The sequence below is a fragment of the Leptonychotes weddellii genome, chromosome 9, assembly GCF_054177405.1.
Source record: "Leptonychotes weddellii isolate Sample4059 chromosome 9, ASM5417740v2, whole genome shotgun sequence".
Taxonomy (NCBI): Eukaryota; Metazoa; Chordata; class Mammalia; order Carnivora; family Phocidae; genus Leptonychotes; species Leptonychotes weddellii.
Genome location: NC_138377.1, coordinates 43,434,914 through 43,454,137, shown reverse-complemented (window position 1 = coordinate 43,454,137; position 19,224 = coordinate 43,434,914). Strand labels below are relative to the sequence as shown.

Sequence of the window (19,224 nt, the reverse complement as noted above, 5' to 3'; positions counted from 1 at the left end):
GAAAACAAGTCAAACATTATCCCACTCAAAGACAGCCACTGTTTCACATACTTACATCCATAAATTTTACTTACGCATGTATCTACTTTAACATGGCATTATATTATGCTACTTTTAATTTTAAATATGCTATTTTTTTTTTTAAAGATTTTATTTATTTATTTGACACAGCGAGAGAGGGAACACAAGCAGGGGGAGTGGGAGAGGGAGAAGCAGGCTTCCCGCAGAGCAGGGAGCCCGATGTGGGACTTGATCCCAGGACCCTGGGATCATGACCTGAGCTGAAGGCAGTCACTTAACCAACTGAGCCACCCAGGCGCCCAAATATGCTATTTTTAATCTTGCTTTTTTGAATAACAGTACATCATGAACCTATCCACTGACCATTCATCTTTTACAACAGGATTGATTGATTGATTACAACAGGATTTTTAATACCAGCAATTTATTCCATTGATCTGAATAAATGTAATTTCCTTAACTAATTCTTCTTACATGTGCATACCTTCTCTCAGTCTTTCATTATTAAAGTACTGTGATAAAGCTCTTCATATAATAATCTGTGTCTTTCTGATAAATTACTACAAGCAGAATTCAGACTAAAAAAACAAACATTGTTAAAGGTTTTTGAAAAACATTATTGCCAAATCATCCTTCAAAATTGTTCTACCAATTTCCACTTTCACTGTCAAATATTTAGTGACAGTGATAATATTACCCATGATTCCAAATATTTTCCAATTTGGAGAAAAGAATGGTGTTGTTCATTTAATTTACATTTTTGGTCATCATTAGGGGAAACATTTTTCATATTTCATGACATCTTATATGTATTATTTTAATAACTGCTTCTAATGAAATAGTTTTATTGACTTATTAAGAAGTTATATATTAAAGATATTAAAACCTATTTTTGCCATATTTTAGTGGATATTTCCTGATTTGCTATTTGCCTTTCACTTTTGTTCTAGTGTTCAACTTTAAATTTTCATGTAGTTAAATCTATCAATTTTTCCCTTTAACGTTTTCTGCTTTTATGCCAAGAAAGGCTTACTCAACTCTTTTTTTTCTTTTTAAGATTTTATTTAATTTTAGAGAGAGTGAGCGAGTGAGCAGGAATAGTGGCAAAGGGAGAGGGAGAGAATCTGAAGCAGATTCTGTGCTAAGCATGGAGCCCAATAAGGGGCTCGATCTCGTGACCCTGAGATCATGACCTGAGCCAAAATCAAAAGTTGGATGCTTAACTGACTGAGCCACCCAGGCACCCTGTCTTACTCAACTCAAAGCAGATAGTCACTGATAGTTCATTTGGTTTCACTTTTATATTTAACTATTTCCATACACAATTTATTTTGGCATTAGGTATGAGGTATGGAGCAACTTTAAATTTCTTTCCAAATAGTAAGTTACCCAAACACTGATTTTAAAAAATCCAACCTTTCATACAAACTTTTGTCACCTTTTATAATATTCATTAAATTATATTACATATTAAGGTTTATTACTAGATATTCTGTTATATTTCAATTATCTATCTTCATTAATGAAAGCAGTGTTTTAGAAAGATCATTTTGTCAGTACTTGGTAAGATGCACTGAGGAAGGTGGCTGGTGCATGCATGAATTTTAAACAACCAGAAAGTGAAGACCTGGATTAAAATAGAATCAATACCAAAAGTAGGCTAATAAAAATGACAAGAGATTATAAATAAGAGCCTTTCTTTTGAAAAATCTCATACTTATGAGTCCTCTTAATAAAAATCCCAGGGACAACAGGAATTATTAGCTCTTTAACACAGGGAAAGATGGACAATAAAAATGGGTATCACAGTTCCCTAACCCAATCAGAAGTATGATAGTATCAAGGAGCATGCAAATTTCCAGACTTTCAGTCAACTGTCAATTGTATCACTAAGTATCTATGCTGATTACCAACTCTGAAGAAATGAAAATGCACAAAATCTAATCATAATAATATCTTACCAGTAGGGAGTGCCAATGAAAGATTTTCTCTTTGCAATGGTGGCTGTTATTTTCGCAGCCACGCCAAAGTCAGCTAGTAAGGAAAAAAATTGAATAAAAATTTTAGTTCTTTCAGTGAAGTTACCCACATTTCTAAATTTCACCCTTAGGCATGGCATTATTAAGAATTCAGACAGTAATGCTAAGGAAATGCATATAAAATGAATACCTAAATATTTTCTTGCTTAGTTTATAACATTCATTGAAGGAAAATCATTTTTTGGCACTTTACTAGAATGAAGCATACTTTACAAAGAACAAAGTTAATAAAAAACTTATAAGCACGATGAAATTAATTAGGAAAAAAAACCATAAAAAAATAAACCTCCCACCTGGATGCCTTTTACTCTAACACAAGTAGGGCAGTATCTTGGTGCTATTAAAGAGAGTCTTTTTTTCTCTATATAAACGTTACTGTTGTTACACATGACTGTAAAAAACTAAATATACATATAGTTCATTTTTGTCATTTAACTAACACCTCAGGGAATCTATTCTTGTTCTCCTTAACTATTAATTTTGATGACTGAATAATGTTCCATAAGTGGATTTATTACAGTTTAACAGTTTTTTTTTTTTAAGATTTTTTTATTTCTTTATGAAAGGGGGGGGGCCAGTGAGCACAGGGAGGAAAAGAGGGAGAGGGACAAGCAGGCTCCCCACTGAGCACAGAGCCCGATGTGGGGCTCCATCCCAGGACCCTAAAATCATGACCTGAGCCAAAACCAAGAGTTAGACCTTAACCAACTGAGCCATCCAGGTGCCCCCAGTTTAACAGTTTTTTTATTGCTAGCTCTGTTTGTACTTTTTCTGTTATAATGTATAATTAATAGTTCTATGAATATAGATCTTTTTCTTTAGGATTAATTTCCTTAAACTATCTCAGGAGTATAATTACTGGATCAAAACATGAATATTGTTGAGGTTCTTGATATGAATATTAAGCTTATATAATGTTAATTCTCATTTAAAATTTTATTAAATCTTTTTGGGAAAAAATTTGAGGAACTTGAAATAACATACCTAATTTTACATCACCATGATCTGTCAATAAAATATTTGCACCCTGAAACAAAAATATAAATACTATTAAATTACCATTATAAAACTCCTTCTGATAAAATTACCAATTTAAGCATATTAAATGAACTTACTTTGATATCCCTATGCATTTTGCCTTTAGTATGCAAATAGGCAAGACCCTGAAGTTAAAAAAAAAAAAGTATGCATTAGCAAAGTGCAAACCTAACACCTACATTATCTTTTTTTTAAGATTTCTCATTTGAGCGAGAGAGAGAGAGAACACATGCACTAGGGGTAGAGGGAAAGAATCTTCAAGCAGTCTCCCAACTGAATGCAGAGCCCACCACGGGGCTTGATCCCACAGTCCATGAGATCATGACCTGAGCCAAAACCAAGAGTAGGATGCGTAACCAACTGAGCCACCCAGGTGCCCCAATACCTGTATTTTCTACTTAAATTCTCACTGAATAAGAAAAACTAGAATGTCTTTGGGGGGGGAGGGGGAACCTAGAAGAGTTTCTTTTTACTAACCAATGTTTACTGTATTTTATGATTTCAAATTCATTTTCTGGTAAAAATCAGAAATATTTTACTGTAACACCATCACCAAGATAACGAACGTATCCATCACCCTCAAAAGTCCTCCTTACACACAAACACGGATCTGCTTTCTATCACTACAGATTTAAATTTTCTAGAGTTTTACATAAACTGAATTATATAGTATATTCTTTTTTGTCTGGTCCCTTTCATTCACAATAATTAATTTGAGATTCCTTGTTAATGTTATATCAATAGTTCATTCTTCTTTATTTTTGAGTAGTATTCCATTGTACAGATACACCGAATTTGTTTACACATCCACCTGTTGATAGACATTTGGATTGTTGGATTGTTTACAGTTTTTGGCTTTTATAAATAAAGCTGCCATTAAGGTTCATATACAAGTACTAGTATGATTTTTTTCCCCTTAGGTAATACCTAGCAGTGTAACTGAATTATATGGTGGTAATAAATTTAAACTTTTAGGCAAATGCCAAACTGTTTTCCAAAGCAGCTGTACCATTTTATATTGAAACCAGCAGTGTATGAGAATTTCAGTTAATCCATATCCTCACCAACCTTCTTAAGGTCAGTCTTTTTAATTTTAGCCATTCTTTGGTGAAGTGTCTGTTTTTTTTTTAAGATCCAAGTGACTTTATTAAGCACGATTCACAAGTTGAGCAGCATCCCATCTACCAAGTAGAGTTCCAAGGAGTTGTACAAAATTTCTAGGAAGGAGGGTGGGACAAGAAGTTATTAATAAAAATGATTGTTTCAGGCGGGGTCACCTTCCCTTAGGGGGAAGGGCAGGGGTCTTATTAGGTGGGGGGATGGAGAGGGCCCACGTGACAGATTCCTCACTGATTTCCCGACCAGCATCAAATGTCTGTTCAAATCTTTCGTCTGTTTGTTTATTGGGCTCTTGTTTATTACTGACTTTTGAGAGTTATTTATGTACTCTGGATACAAGTTCTTGATCAGATATACACTTTACAAATATCTTCTTCTAGTCTGCAGCTTCTCGTCATTCTCTTACCAGTGTCTCTAGAAGAATGGAAGTTTTCAATTTTAATAAAGTCTAATTTACCAAGTTTTTCTTTTATGGATCATGCTTTTCAAGTTATGTCTGAAAATGCTTTGCTTAATTCAAGACTGCAAAATTTTCTCTTGTTTCCTTCTAGCAGTTCTAGTTTTAGGTTTTAATATTTAGGTCTATGATTACTTTTAGGTTTTTACATATAATATGAAGTACAGCTTAAGGTTCATTTGTTAGCGTATGGATGTCCAATTATTCCAATACCATTTATTGAAAAGTCTGTACTTTCTTCACTGATTTGTCCTTTCAACTTTGTTAAAAACCAGCAGTCCATTTATGTGTAGATTTATTTCTGGTGTTTCTATTCTGTTCCAATGAGCTACTTTTCTACTCTTATGCCAATGCCACTATGTTTTGATTAATACAGTTTTATAAGTCTTAAAATTGCTGCTGGCTCTCAAATTTTGTGCTCCTTTTTAAAGTTGTTTGACTATTCTAGGTTCTTTGTATATCCACAGTAATTTTAGAATGAGCTTCTCCATTTCTACAGAAAAAAGTGCTTCCACAGATTTTGTTTGGGATTGCACTGAATCTATAGGTCAACTTGGGGAGAACTGACATCTGAACTATTGTTGAGTCTCCTGATCCATGAATACGGTACAGTTCTCCATTTATTTAGGTCTTCTTTATTTTTTCTCAGCAGTTTTGTAGTTTTTAGTATGCAGGGATTTATGTATCTTTTGTTTTCCCTTAAGAATGTCATATCTTTTGTTACCGTTATTATAAAAGTTCTGATCGTCTGTTGCTAGGGTACGGAAATCCAATCGATCTTGTACATGGATCTTGAATCCTGCAAACGTTTTAGCCTCAATTATTAGTTCTAGAAGCTACTTTGTAGACTCTATTCCATTTTTTATATAAATGATTATGTGATCTGTGAATACAGTTTTACTTCTTACTTTCTAATCTGGATCATTTTATTTTTTTTCTTATTGCACTGGCTGAAACCTCCAGTACAATGGTGAAAAGAAGTGATGAGAGCAGACATTCTTGTGCTGTTTGATCGGTGGGAAAGCATATAGTATTTTACCATTAAGTATGATTTAGTTGTAGGTTTTTCATAGGTGTTCTTTATCAGGTTGAACAAGTTCCTTTCTATTCCCGGTATGCTCAGAATCTTTATCAGGAATAAATGTTGGATTTTGCTAAATGCTTTTTCTGTGTCTATTTAAGATGATCATGTGGTTTTCTCATTTTGTTTGCTACTGTGGTTAATTACTTAAAGTAATTTTTGAGTGTTAAATCAAAATTGCATTCTAGGATAAACCCCACTTATTGATGATGTATTATCTTTTCAAATATGTTGCTGGATTACCCTTGTTAACCTCTTATTTTCCTTTTAAAGTTTTGCTTCTGTGCTTATGAAGGATAGTATTAGTCTATAGTTTTGTTCTCTTGCAATATTATTTGATTTTGGTTTTGGAGAAATGCTGGTCCATAAAATCATTTGGAAAGTATTCATTCTTTACTCTTCAATTTTCTAGAAGAGTTTGTGTAGAATTGGCATTATTTTTTCCTTAAATGTTTGGTAGAATTTACCTATCCACATCATCTGACTTGGGAGTTTTCTTTGTGGGAATATATATAAAGAAGAATTCAGATGATTTCTGATTGAGTGATCTTTGGTAGTTTGTGTCTCTCAAGGAGATTGTTAATATTTTCCACGTTGTAGGCAGAAAGCTACTCATAATATTCCTTAGGTACTGAGCATCCTTGTTATTCTTTCAATATTTGTAGATTCTGTGGTAATATCTTTATATTCATTCCTAATATTTATAATTTTTTATTTTCTCTTAGAGGATTATCAATTTTATTGATCTTCTCAAAGAATCAGATTTTGGTTTTCTGCCATAAAACCAAACCAGATTTGGTTTTATTTTTCTGCTATTTCATTGATTTCTTACTCTGATCTTTATTATTTCCTTTCTCTGCTTACTTTGGATTTAATCTGATTTTTTTTTTCAGTTTCTTAAGATGGAATTTGAAGATGTTAATTTTAGACCTTTTTTTCCTTTCTAATAGAAGTGCTCAGTACTATAAACTTCCCTCTATGTATTGCTTTAGGAATACCCCACACCTTCATGTGTTAAGTTTTCATTTCATTTGGTTCAAAATACTTTTTAGTTTCTCTTCTGATTTCTTCTTTGATCCATGGGTTACTTAACAGTGCTTTATTTAGTCTCCACATATTTGGATAGTCCAGAAATATTTCTGTTAATTTTTAATTTAATGCAATGTGGTCAGAGAATATACTTTGTATGATTTAATCCTTTAAAATGTATTGAAGCATATTTTATAGCTCAAAATATGGTCTATCTTGATAAATGCTCTACGGGCACTTGAAAAGCATATGTATCACACTGTTGTTAGACTAAAATGTTAGTTAGGTCAAGCTGGTTGGTTTTATTGATTTTCTGACTACTTGGTCCACAGAATTATTCTGAGAGGGGTATATCTGATTATAACTGTGTGTTTGTCTATCTTCCTTATAATTTTATCAGTTTTTGCTCATTTATTTTGAAGCTGTGTTATTGGGGGCTCAAGAATTTAGGGTTGTTACATCTTTTGACAGAGTGGCCCTAAAGAAGTAGTCATCTGCTCTGAAGTCTACTTTGTCTGATATTAATATGGCCACTCCAGCTTTCTTTTTAATAGTATCATATATCTTTTCTTTTACTTTTGACTATTTGTGTTTTTATAAAAGTACATTTCTTACAGGCAGCATCTAGTTGGGTCTTACATTTTTCCATTCTGACAATCTCTGCCCTTTTTATTTTTTAAAAAAATTTTATGTAATAAAAATTATATGTAATAAGATATACAGCATGATGATTTGATATATATATATACACATAGTGAAATGATTACTTGAGTCAAGCTAGTTAACATATCATCTCTTCATAGTTACTGGTTTGGTTTTTTAACAAAAGCACCTGAAATTTACTCTCTTAACATATTTCCAGTATTCAGTACAGTATTATTAACTAATATAGTTGTCATGCTGTCCATTAGTCATCAGTCAATCTACATGGCTTCAACTTTATAGTCTGACCAACATCTCTCCATTTCTCGCCCCTGACCCTCAAGCTCCTGGTAATCATCATTCATTCCACTCTCTGCATCTATAAGTTCAACTGTTTTAGATTCTATATAAAAGTTACTTATGCAGTCTTTGTCTCTAGTGCCTGGCTTATTTCATTTAGTATAATGTCCTACAGGTTCAAATATGTTGTCACAAATGACAGGATTTCCTTCTTTTTATGATTAAATAATATTCCACTGTATATATACACTATACCTTCTCCATTCATCTGTCAACAGACACCAAAGGTGGAAGTTTGTCAGCATAATGAATTTCAAAATTGGAACTAATCTTGGAGGGCATCCTTACCAATGCTCATTTTATACTTAGGGAATTAGAACCATAAAATAGATTGTGGTCATATACCAGGGTCAGAATGCAAATTCAAGTTTTCGTTTTGTTTCTTACTTCCATTTAGTACTCTATCCATTACTTGAAGCAATGACTTTTGGAAATTAAAATAAAAAAAAATCTGTCAACAATTCTCTGCTATGAGTGTCTGATTAGTTTTGTATTTCATGTGAACAGAAAAAGTAGATACCTATGTTATGAGAGTATTACAGAAATATATATATGACAAATTTACTTTTGTATATTTAACATTCAGATTTGACATGGTATGTATTCTAAAGCATGAGGAAACCAACTCTTAGAAATGACTAGAGTTTTCTCTTAAATCAAATCAATCTCCCAGTTTCTAAAATATGGAAAAATAACATATAGAACATCAATTTCACTTCTAAACAAACTACACAATCTAGGAAATGTAGGGATAGAAACATTAACAATTATCAGCTGTAAATTACCAAAATAAAAAATGTAATCACTACTACTAATTCCTAATTTAAATGCTTTAAAGGATATGAACAAAATTATTACTGGCTAGCTTTTCAAGGCACTAAAAAAATAAATTGGGAGAAATGCTGCATACTCTATACCTTTATTAAAGGGTCACAATCTAGTTTATTAACACACTAAAAGCTCTCACAAGTTTTGAAATAAAGAAGTAAAGAAACTTCTGCTTAATACAATATTGACCAGAACTATAAAATGGGGTTCTGCTATCAATGATACTTATTAATAATCACATAGAGCTAGAAGTTCCAGGTAACATTCTGGGTTATGGTTTGCTAATTTATTCTCATTTTGGGAGAAACAGTAAAAGGCTTCATGTTTTATGCAAAAGGATTCCTTCTCTTGTCATAAAACTTAAGGGGAAAGACAACTTGTTAGGATTGAGAGGTCTGGTGATTCATTCACAAAAAACAATTCACACCCGTGGCTTTCCTTAACTCTGCAGCAACTGAGGACCAAACCTGACAAAATGGAACACCAGACATCACCACTGTTTATACCAGCATCAGCTTAAAGGAATTCTTGTGACTCATTCAGAAATAAAGAACCAGGCTTACAGAATTACAATATGAGAGGTTAACAGAAAAATCATTTGGCTTACTTAGGGCAGATCATCATTTTACAGTTTTCAATTGTGAAACTAGAACTGCCTTTCTATCCACATAAGCAAATGTATTACCTGTAAAGTTTCTCTGCACACATAGGCTATTTGTAATTCTGATAATGGCCCAGTAACTAGGAAAAAAGAAAGACCACATTGTTATACATTTCAATACAACAGGTTAAAAACAGTCTACCGTAAAAATGACAAACTATTATAAAACTTCTGTACATATCATTGGGTGACTTCTCAACATGAGCACACATTGTTCTTGTAATCAGGAAACAAAAAAAAAAATTAAGTTGAGAACTTTAAAATGTACTTTAAAAATGGAAGATTTACTCTATAAGAACTCTGGTCACTGAAAATATAAGCACCCATTATGTGCAAAGCATAGTACTAGGCATCATAGGATGTTCTACAGAACTAAACAACAGACATGATCTTAATTCTGAACAATTTTTCTAAAGTAAAGCCAAGAAATGAGATAAACATATATAATTAATTACAGTTATATAAAGAAGTAGAGAACCGTAAGAGATCAATTGTTGAAATATATTGAAAGGCAACATATACTATATTTTTCAAAATAGGAAGGCTTGATCCAGCACCTTCTCTAAGAATTTAAAAAGTAACCAGGTACCTTTTTTTTTTTTTTAAGATTTTATTTATTTTTATTTTAGACAGAGACTGTGTGAGCAGGGGAGGAGTAGAGGGAGAGGGCGAGAGAGAGAATCTCTGGCAGACTCCTCGCTGAACACAGTGCCCAAGGTGGGGCTTGATCTCAGGACCCTGACAGATCATGACCTGAGCTGAAACCAAGAGGTGGTCGTTCAACCAAATGAGCCACCCAGGCGCCCTGACTTCTTTAATTTTTTTTTATGATTGATTTATTTATTTTAGAGAGAGAGAGAGCATAAGCAGGAGGGGAAGAGGGGAGAATCTCAAGCAGACTCTGCGCTGAGCATGGAGCCTGATGTGGGGCTCGATCTCATAACCCTGAGATCATGACCTGAGCTGAAACCAAGAGTCAGTGGCTTAACCGACTGCACCACCCAGGCACCCCTTCTTCCTTTTTAAGATTTATTTATTTGAGAGAGAGAGAGAGAGAGCATGAGCTCATGTGCTCTTGGGAGGAAGGACAGGGAGAGAGAATCTCAAGCAGACTCCATGAGGGTGGAGCCCTATGGGGCAGGGAATGGGGGGACAGCCTCGATCCCATGACCCATGAGATCATGACTTGAGCGGAAATCAAGAGTCAGATGATTAATTGACCACCAAGGCACCCCCCGGGTCACTTGTGACAACCAGATCTCTATTATGAAATATAAAATCCTTTTGTAAGTACCTAACCAGACACTTAAAAAATAGGCCTTCCAGGAGCGACTGAGTGGCTCAGTTGGCTCAGTTGGTTAAGTGTGGGACTCTTGGTTTTGGCTTAGGTAATGATCTCTGGGTGTGAGATCAAGCCCCATGCTGGGCTCCATGGAACTCTCTCTGCCCCTCCCCCTTCTCGTTCTCTCTCTCTTAAAAAAAAAAAATGCATTCCAATACCGTGAAAATATTTGAAATCTGGGGTGGTGTTTGCTGGCAGTGAAACCAAATCAGGTACTTATACATAACCTTCCCTTAAAAGAAATATTTTACTGCATATTTTAATCACTGGCTCTCTACAGCTACACAGCAATGTAAAATTTTGATATTTAGCAACTGGATAGACTAATAAAACAAGGGAAGCCGCCTTATTAACAGTTTATTGTAAGTGTAGATATTCTTGATTACTATGCTATCTAGTATACAATATATAGGGATGGATACTTCTTGGATTCAATTTAATTCAACAAATATCAGGTTTAATAATGGAAAGTAGAAATTTCATAAATAAGATTAATGTCTTAAAACAATTTTTTTGTTGGGGCTCCTGGGTGGCTCAGTTGGTTAAACGACTGCCTTCGGCTCAGGTCATGATCCTGGAGTCCCTGGATTGAGTCCCGCATCGGGCTCCCTGCTCGGTGGGGGGTCTGCTTCTCCCTCTGACCCTCCCCCCTCTCATGTGCTCTCTCTCTCGTTCTGTCTCAAAAAAAAAAAAAAACCAATTTTTTTGTTTTAATTAATTTTAAAAATTTAATTAAAAAATGCCAGCTATATAGTTTTATTTATCCATATTCTTGAGTTCTCAGTCTGTAAAAGTGTGAATAAAAATTATAACTGTAAAAAACTTTTCATATAAATGATCATAATTCTTCATAAAATCAAAGAAAAGAATTTTAAATTGAGTGGCATACAGTTGTTTACCAATAATTCTTTAAAATTAGCAGTAGGATAAAATAAAAGAGAACATTAATTCTAGTATGACAGAATACATAAGAAAATGACTAGTGTATAAGAAATCAAAACTTTTAAAAAATGGGATTCACTCTTGTTTTATTTTTTTAAGACTTTATTTATTTGAGAGAGCGTGTGTGTGCAAGCACAAGCAGGGGAGAGGGGCAGAGGGAGAGGGAGAAGCAGACTCCCTGCTGAGCAGGGCACCCAATGCAGGGCTCGATCCCAGGACTCTGGGATCATGACTTGAGCAGAAGGCAGACGCTTAACCAACGGAGTCATCCAGGTACCCCTCACTCTTGTTTTAAAAACTCTTTGTAATATTTTGTATATTTGTAATATTTATGTGGTATTAAATATTACTTAAATAAAAAGAGGCAGTGTCCAGAGTTTAGAAATCAGTCACAACTATTTTTTTGTCATGGGTTATGTGACAAAATTAGATTATTATTATATTTATTAATTTATAATTAAATAATACATCAGTACATTTTTATTAGAATTCAAAATTTTACTTATGAGTCCCACCTTATCCTCCCCTAGAAGTAATGACTTATCAATGTGGTACATATCCTTTCATTTTGCTATGCATTAAAATTCATATATAATGTGAATATAAAAAGTTTTATTTTTAAAAGTCTAAGTGTGATTGATTATGCTATACATATTTTTTCTTGATCCAATTTTTCCATTTAAAGAGGCCTTGGAGAGATATATCCAGGTCAGTATAAATGGAGCTACTTCATCTTTTTAAACACTGCATAGTATTCCATATTATAGAAGCAGCATAGTTTATTTAACAACTGCTCTATTGATTATTTTAAAAATCTGACCTCTACAAGCTACAAATATTATTTAAATTTGATGAGCACTTATTTTTACATCTACTATGGTTGTATTTGTAAACTTGACGACTGAAATTTGATAAGACTGTCAATATAAAGATTTCAGCCCAGAAATGTCTGAAAGTATTTCACATAATTCTTAATAAATGATACAATGCAAAGCTGCAACGGGAGTTTTACTATTCCATATTCAGTTAAATAAAGAAAAAACATTGTTTTATAAGGATCTCTGCTTAGTCTCATAAACTCTAGAAAATCAGGAAACTGTCAACAACAAAACAAATTGGAAGCTAAATTATGGAGCCAAAATGAAGACTCTTTCTAAATAGTAAAATCTAATTCAACTCAGAAAATGGCCTAATTACCTAACAGAATGCTCAATAAAACATACTTCAAATGTTTGAAAATTATACATTCTTAATACAAAAATATAGCAACAATTAAACTGCTTTCTTAGTTACGCTAAATGATTTTTAAAATAGATATATAATTTCTTTTATCTGAGAGTTAACCTTTGTATTTCAATTCTTACTTGCAAGGAAGTTGAGGCAGTTTCAATTGTAGATAACGTATTTTCCTACAGACTACATAAGATTTCCTAGAGACTACATCTAAAAAGTAAAATTTGGGTTGTACAAGAACTCTTGGATTTCTCAGTTCAGGTTTCAGCAAATTTAACTGGATAACCAACAAAAATAAAGTTTCGATTTCTTGTATGCACTAATACTACAGGAGCAGAATGGAAGAATGTAAAACAGTGTATCTACCTACCAATATCCCTGGTTAACTACAAATGATAAAAACAATCATTAAAGTCAAAGTCAGTTTTAAAATGTAAAGTCAAATTAACAGTACCATGGTAAATATCTTGAAGTGATCCACCACCACAGTATTCCATACAAATCCACAGTTTTTCTCGACTAGTATGAAAGAGAAAGAAAATTATATTAGCTAGGAATTCTTAATCACTGAAAGCTCTGAAGGCTTTCTCTCTTCAGTACACCAAGGTTTAGAATGGATTACAGGGTGTACAGGAAATTGCCCTGGCAGTCTCTCTTCCAGATACAGAAAAGCATAGTAACTTACCATCTTCAATGGTTTAGAATATAATCAGTTTTATAAGCTAAAACACTTATTTGTAATCATTTGTAATATTTATTGCCAGATAAGATGTAACTGCATAAATGGAGGTGTCACTAATATAGCAGGGGAGACAGTAAGAAAACCTGAGAAAACTTTAGACAATATAACTTAAAAATTTATATATAACAGCATTTACATGAAAAGGAGGGAGAGTGGTAGTAAAGAAGTATAAAATACAAGGAGAGCATATGCTTTTTTTTTTTTTTTTTTTTTACCTGAGATAGCTCCCAAAGTAGGCAACGATGTTGCAATGTTTACATTCTTTAACCATAAATATTTCTTGCTGAATCAAAGAAAAATCATCTCCTGAAAAACAAAATGATAAAACTTAGACACCTAGTTACATTTTGAGTCTTATATATGGGAAAAAGAAAGGAAAACTTTACAATAAATGTTAGAGATGAGGAATTAGATACTCTTAATACTTTGGTGGGAATATAAACTGATACATTCTTTCTAAAACACAGAAGCCTTAAAAATATACAAAATCTTTGAACTCATAATGTCACTTAAAAAATTTCTTTTCGGGTACCTGGGTGGCTCAGTTGGTTAAGCGACTGCCTTCGGCTCGGGTCATGATCCTGGAGTCCCTGGATTGAGTCCCACGTCGGGCTCCCTGCTCGGCGGGGAGTCTGCTTTGCCCTCTGACCCTACCCCCTCTCATGTGTTCTCTCTCATTCTCTCTCTCTCAAATAAATAAATAAAATAAAAAAATCTTAAAAAAAAAAAATTTCTTTTCTGTACAAATCAAAACCTCAATGAGATACCACCTCACACCAGTCAGAATGGCTAAAATTAACAAGTCAGGAAAAGACATGTTGGCGGGATGCGGAGAAAGGGAAACCCTCCTACACTGTTGGTGGGAACGCAAACTGGTGCAACCACTCTGGAAAACAGTATGGAGGTTCCTCTAAAAGTTGAAAATAGAGCTACCGTACGACCCAGCAATTGCACTACTGGGTATTTACCCCAAAGATACAAAGGTAGTGATCCGAAGGGGCACATGTACCCCACTGTTCATAGCAGCAATGTCCACAATAGCTAAACTATGGAAAGAGCCTAGATGTCCATCAACAGATGAATGGATAAAGAAGATGTGGTATATATATATACAATAGAATATTATGCAGCCATCAAAAAAATGAAATCTTACCATTTGCAAGAAAGTGGATGGAACTAGAGGGTTTTATGCTAAGCAAAATAAGTCAATCAGAGAAAGACAAGTATCATATGATCTCACTGATATGAGGAATTTGAGAAACAAGACAGAGGATCATAGGGGAAGGGAAGGAAAACTGAAACAAGACGAAACCAGAGAGGGAGACAAACCATAAGAGACTCTTAATCTCAGGAAACAAACTGAGGGTTGCTGGAGTGGAGGGGGGTGGGAGGGATGGGGTGGCTGGGTGATGGGACATTGGGGAGGGTGTGTGCTATGGTGAGCGTTGTGAATTGTGTAAGACTGATGAATGTACGCCTGAAACAAATAATACATTAAATGTTTATAAAAAAATTTTTTTTTTCTGAAGGAGACTGCACAGAGATAAATGTTTCTACAATGTGACTTAATAATGAAAGAATGATTAAGTAACTTATGGTCCCTCTGCCTCTCCCCACCACTTGTACTCTCTCTCTCTCTCTCAAACAAATAAATAAAATCTTAAAAAAAAAGATTTGGTGGCTGGGTGGCTCAGTTAGGCAATCTGCCTTCGGCTCAGGTCATGATCTCAGGGTCCTGGGATGGAGCCTCACATCGGGCTCCCTGCTCAGCAGGAAGCCTGCTTCTCCCCTGCTCTCTCTCTCTCTCTCTTTCAAATAAATAAATAAAATCTTTAAAATATAAATAAATAAATAACTTATGGTACAGTTATAATACAGTTAAAACATGTTTTGATTTGAAAATATGTTCATGATATATTAAGTAAAAAAGGTATGTTTTATATATAAGTACATATGTATACAGAAAAAATGTCTCAAAAAACTTACACAATGTTTATGTCTGGGTGGTAAAATTAAAAGTAATTTTGCTTCTTTTTATTTGTATTTTCCAATTTGTTTATTACAAACCTGTTTGAGTTGTTTAACTAGGAAAAGTTATATTAAAATGAAATATTGGGTAGTTATGGGAATTTCATGGTTGTTATGGGAATACCACCTAAAATGATATTGTCACCATCAAACTTCGTTTTATATAGTAGTCTTTTTTGGGGGCCTTTTTCAGTTTTTAATGCCAGTTAGTTAACATACTTTAACTATCTATATTAGTTTTAGGAATACAACAGTGATTCAACAATTCTATTCATTACTCATTGCTCATCATAAGTGTCCTCAATCCCCCTTCACCTATTTCCCCCATCCTCCCCCCACCCCCCTTCCCTCTGGTAGCCACCAGTTTGTCCTCTATAGTTTAAATAAAGAGTCTGTTTTTTTGTTTCTTTGTTCATTTGTTTTGTTTCTTAAATTCCACATATGAGTGAAATCATATGGTATCTTTCTCTGACGTATTTTGCTTAGCATTAGTCTCTAGATCCATCCATGTTGCTGTAAAAGGCAAGATTTCACTTGTAAAAAAAAAAAATATTTCTTAATTGTCTGCTAGTAGAAGGGGCTCAACGGAGATAATCCAAAACAGATGATGATCTATGTTTCCCATTATCAGTTTATGCAGAAGTAGGGAATAGCTCCTGCAAGTTACAGTAAAAAGCCTGCTCACCTAGGTGTAGAGGCTTTCTTTGTCCACTCCTGGACACCAGAATACGGTTTCTCCTTATATCTTACTCCTCTACCTGAGCCTTTTCCATTACAGCATTAAAACTGATTTATACATGCTAATCTCCAACAAGCAGGCTAGATTCTAGCCTATCCCTCACTTTACCAGGAAGCCCTGAATTACAAAGGAAAAGAAGAGTAAAGAATTACCTAACTTTGTTAATATATGCTACTCGTTGGATTTCATCTTACTCTCACTTTTAAATGTACACAGAAGTCATATCTGAGCTGTGCTAAAAAATGCTCCAGTTAAGTCTGGGATTTAGAACAGATTTTCTCACAGGAGTAACTTCACTAATGATGTCTAACTTCTTAATGGTGTCTAAATTCTTAAACTGACCTTTAAAAGCCAATATGGCTGAATTAATACTAATAACAAACCACTATTTCCTGGGGAAATTTAGCTGAGTTCCTCCCCCACCCCCCAACTGTGGTTCCAGCAGAAGCTACATGAGGTTTCTGCCAGAAAAGGTGGGGTCTTGGTGAGACTGAGCAACAGTTTTCTACAGCTGTAGCTGGAAGCTAGAGTTCACAAGAACAGGTCATTAATAACTCAGATGTTTGGGGACTGTGCCTTCTTTGATATACTTAACTTTGTGAATAAACTTGTTTTGAATATATTCTTCATATATCTGTTTCACCATTGTCTTAAGCTTTTTTTTTTTTTTTTAAAGATTTTATTTATTTATTTGAGACAGAGAGAATGAGATACAGAGAGCATGAGAGGGAGGAGGGTCAGAGGGAGAAGCAGACTCCCTGCCGAGCAGGGAGCCCAATGCGGGACTCGATCCCAGGACTCCAGGATCATGACCTGAGCCGAAGGCAGTCGCCCAACCAACTGAGCCACCCAGGCGCCCTCACCATTGTCTTAAGCTTTAATCCAAAGCGGGTAGAATGTTCTTTGAATTGAAACTGTACCATGGAGCAGACATATAAAGATAATATTTTTATAGTCTATCCTGAAAGGCAGATAAGCTACATACAATAATTCATTACAGATGCAATTATTCTTTGATGGGTTTTACATCAGCTTCTTCAAAATGATCTAAATTTGGGTTCACTTTATTATTCTGATTGGGTGATGACAGACTACCGTTTCCTTTTGAGATAAAAAATAAAATCTACTAGGTTCAGACACCTCAGGCTTATAGGTTCCAACTCTGTTGTTCACATAAAAATGGGTTTTGAGGAGATTATTTCCTCAAAAAAGAGAAGTTTCATTTGAGACTAGCTGAGAAATACAGAACCCCATATCTGCAGTTTTGGCTAAGTACCTGTTATTTCCAACCAGATGTCTTGCTAGCACCTTGAATATGCTCCAAGGTACCAATATCTTCTCTTAAGGACCAAATAATTTTCTCTTTGGACTTTCTATTTGTGTTAAGGACACTTTTTTTTTTCTACAGGACTAACCTCTGGCAGCCTCTCCATAGCCCTCCTAAGAGAACTGACCTCGGTGCAGCAAGAGCTAGTCTGTGTCATGTCATCTTTTACTTGCTGAAGGCACTGAGGTGGACAAATGACCTAAAAAATGGGATAGCTAATCACATTTGGTGTCTTGAAAATTTGAACCATGGAGACTAAGTTGTTAGTAAGAAGGAGAATCACATTAAAAGTGGAATATTAGAATAAGAGTCTATGAATGATTGTGGCTAAGGTTACTAGAGATGTACTGAAAACCTGGCTGATAAGTATATCCTTATATAGGAAGGAAAAGATCCACCAGAGCTTGAATGTGTACCAAAGCATAGGCAGAGACAGCTGGGAAATCCCTGAGACCAGAAGCTCATGACCTTAGGCGTGTGTGTGTGTGTGTGTGTGTGTGTGTGTGTGTGTGTGTGTCTCTCTCTCTCAGGAACTCAGCCTGATACTCTTAGGAAAAAAGACTGTCAGTCTTCAGCCAGAAATGTGATCCATAGGGAGCAGGAAGGATGGTAGCTCTGTGTCTGAGATAGCTGACATTGGAATCAGTCCTGCTTCTTAGCAATATGTTGTTGCTTATTTTATAAATAACATGAAAACAAACTTCTTAGGACAGCTAAAAGGTACTTTTTTATTAGTATCATCCAACTATTACATAAAGGCCTATGTATTACACTTGCTAGTTTTATCCCATTAAAATTCTAAACTGGATGTTTAAAGTAATGTCTCTCATTCTTAACTAATCATAAAATCACTTATTAATTAGAGATTCCTAGGCTCACTTTATGCTTTCTGAATCAGAATCTTCAAGGGATTCCTAAGATCAGGCAAGTTTCAGAAACACTGTTCTAAATAATTCTGTTTGGATAAGTATTTTCTGAGTTATAAGTACCTGATTTACAGTTTGTAACAACAGCTATTTATACTGACACAACCATTCCATTCCAACATTATGCATCTTCACTGTTTGTTTTGGAGAACAAACCTGTCAAGACAGATTTAACATCTGGCTACTGATATACACAATTATTTGATTTTTAAATATATATATATATATATATATATATATATATTTCTTTTACACTCCTTCCCTTTACCCCTTTGGATGGCAGGAAGGAAAGAGGGCAATGAACATGCATATATTAATTTGTTACGCCCTGACAGTTAATTCCATATCAGGCAATCTTTCTCATAAATACATCTATTTTCCTTAATCATCTTACTCATTTCTCTCTGTCATCTAATTCCTGGTCATTTACTACAGGAAAATCTCATTCTCTATTCTCTTTGTTTTATGCACAAAGCAGAAAACAACTCTAAACACGGTTAGTAAATTTAGAAACTACTATTGTTAACATCTACTCAAGAAAAGGAAAGCCAAAGTCCTGAAGTTAAATTGGACCAACAAACATACAGAGAATGTACCTGCTACTATTAAAGCCTTCGCAAGTGCCTAGATATCCTCTTCAAAATGTCCTTAAGATCTGATTTTCTAGGGG

General features: G+C 34.4%; 1 protein-coding gene across 4 annotated transcripts in view; it reads right to left on the bottom strand.

Moving 5' to 3' along the window:
* MAP4K5 (mitogen-activated protein kinase kinase kinase kinase 5) overlaps positions 1–19,224 on the bottom strand; it is a 109,538-nt gene that overhangs the window by 48,982 nt on the left and 41,332 nt on the right. For all 4 annotated transcript variants that reach the window (XM_081830539.1, XM_031025696.2, XM_081830540.1 and 1 more), the window contains 6 exons: positions 13,750–13,840; positions 13,247–13,311; positions 9,300–9,355; positions 3,176–3,223; positions 3,045–3,087; positions 1,983–2,055 (listed from right to left, as the gene is read on the bottom strand). In XM_081830539.1, coding sequence (XP_081686665.1) covers positions 1,983–2,055; positions 3,045–3,087; positions 3,176–3,223; positions 9,300–9,355; positions 13,247–13,311; positions 13,750–13,840 — 376 coding nt within the window. The remainder of the gene's footprint in view (positions 1–1,982; positions 2,056–3,044; positions 3,088–3,175; positions 3,224–9,299; positions 9,356–13,246; positions 13,312–13,749; positions 13,841–19,224) is intronic.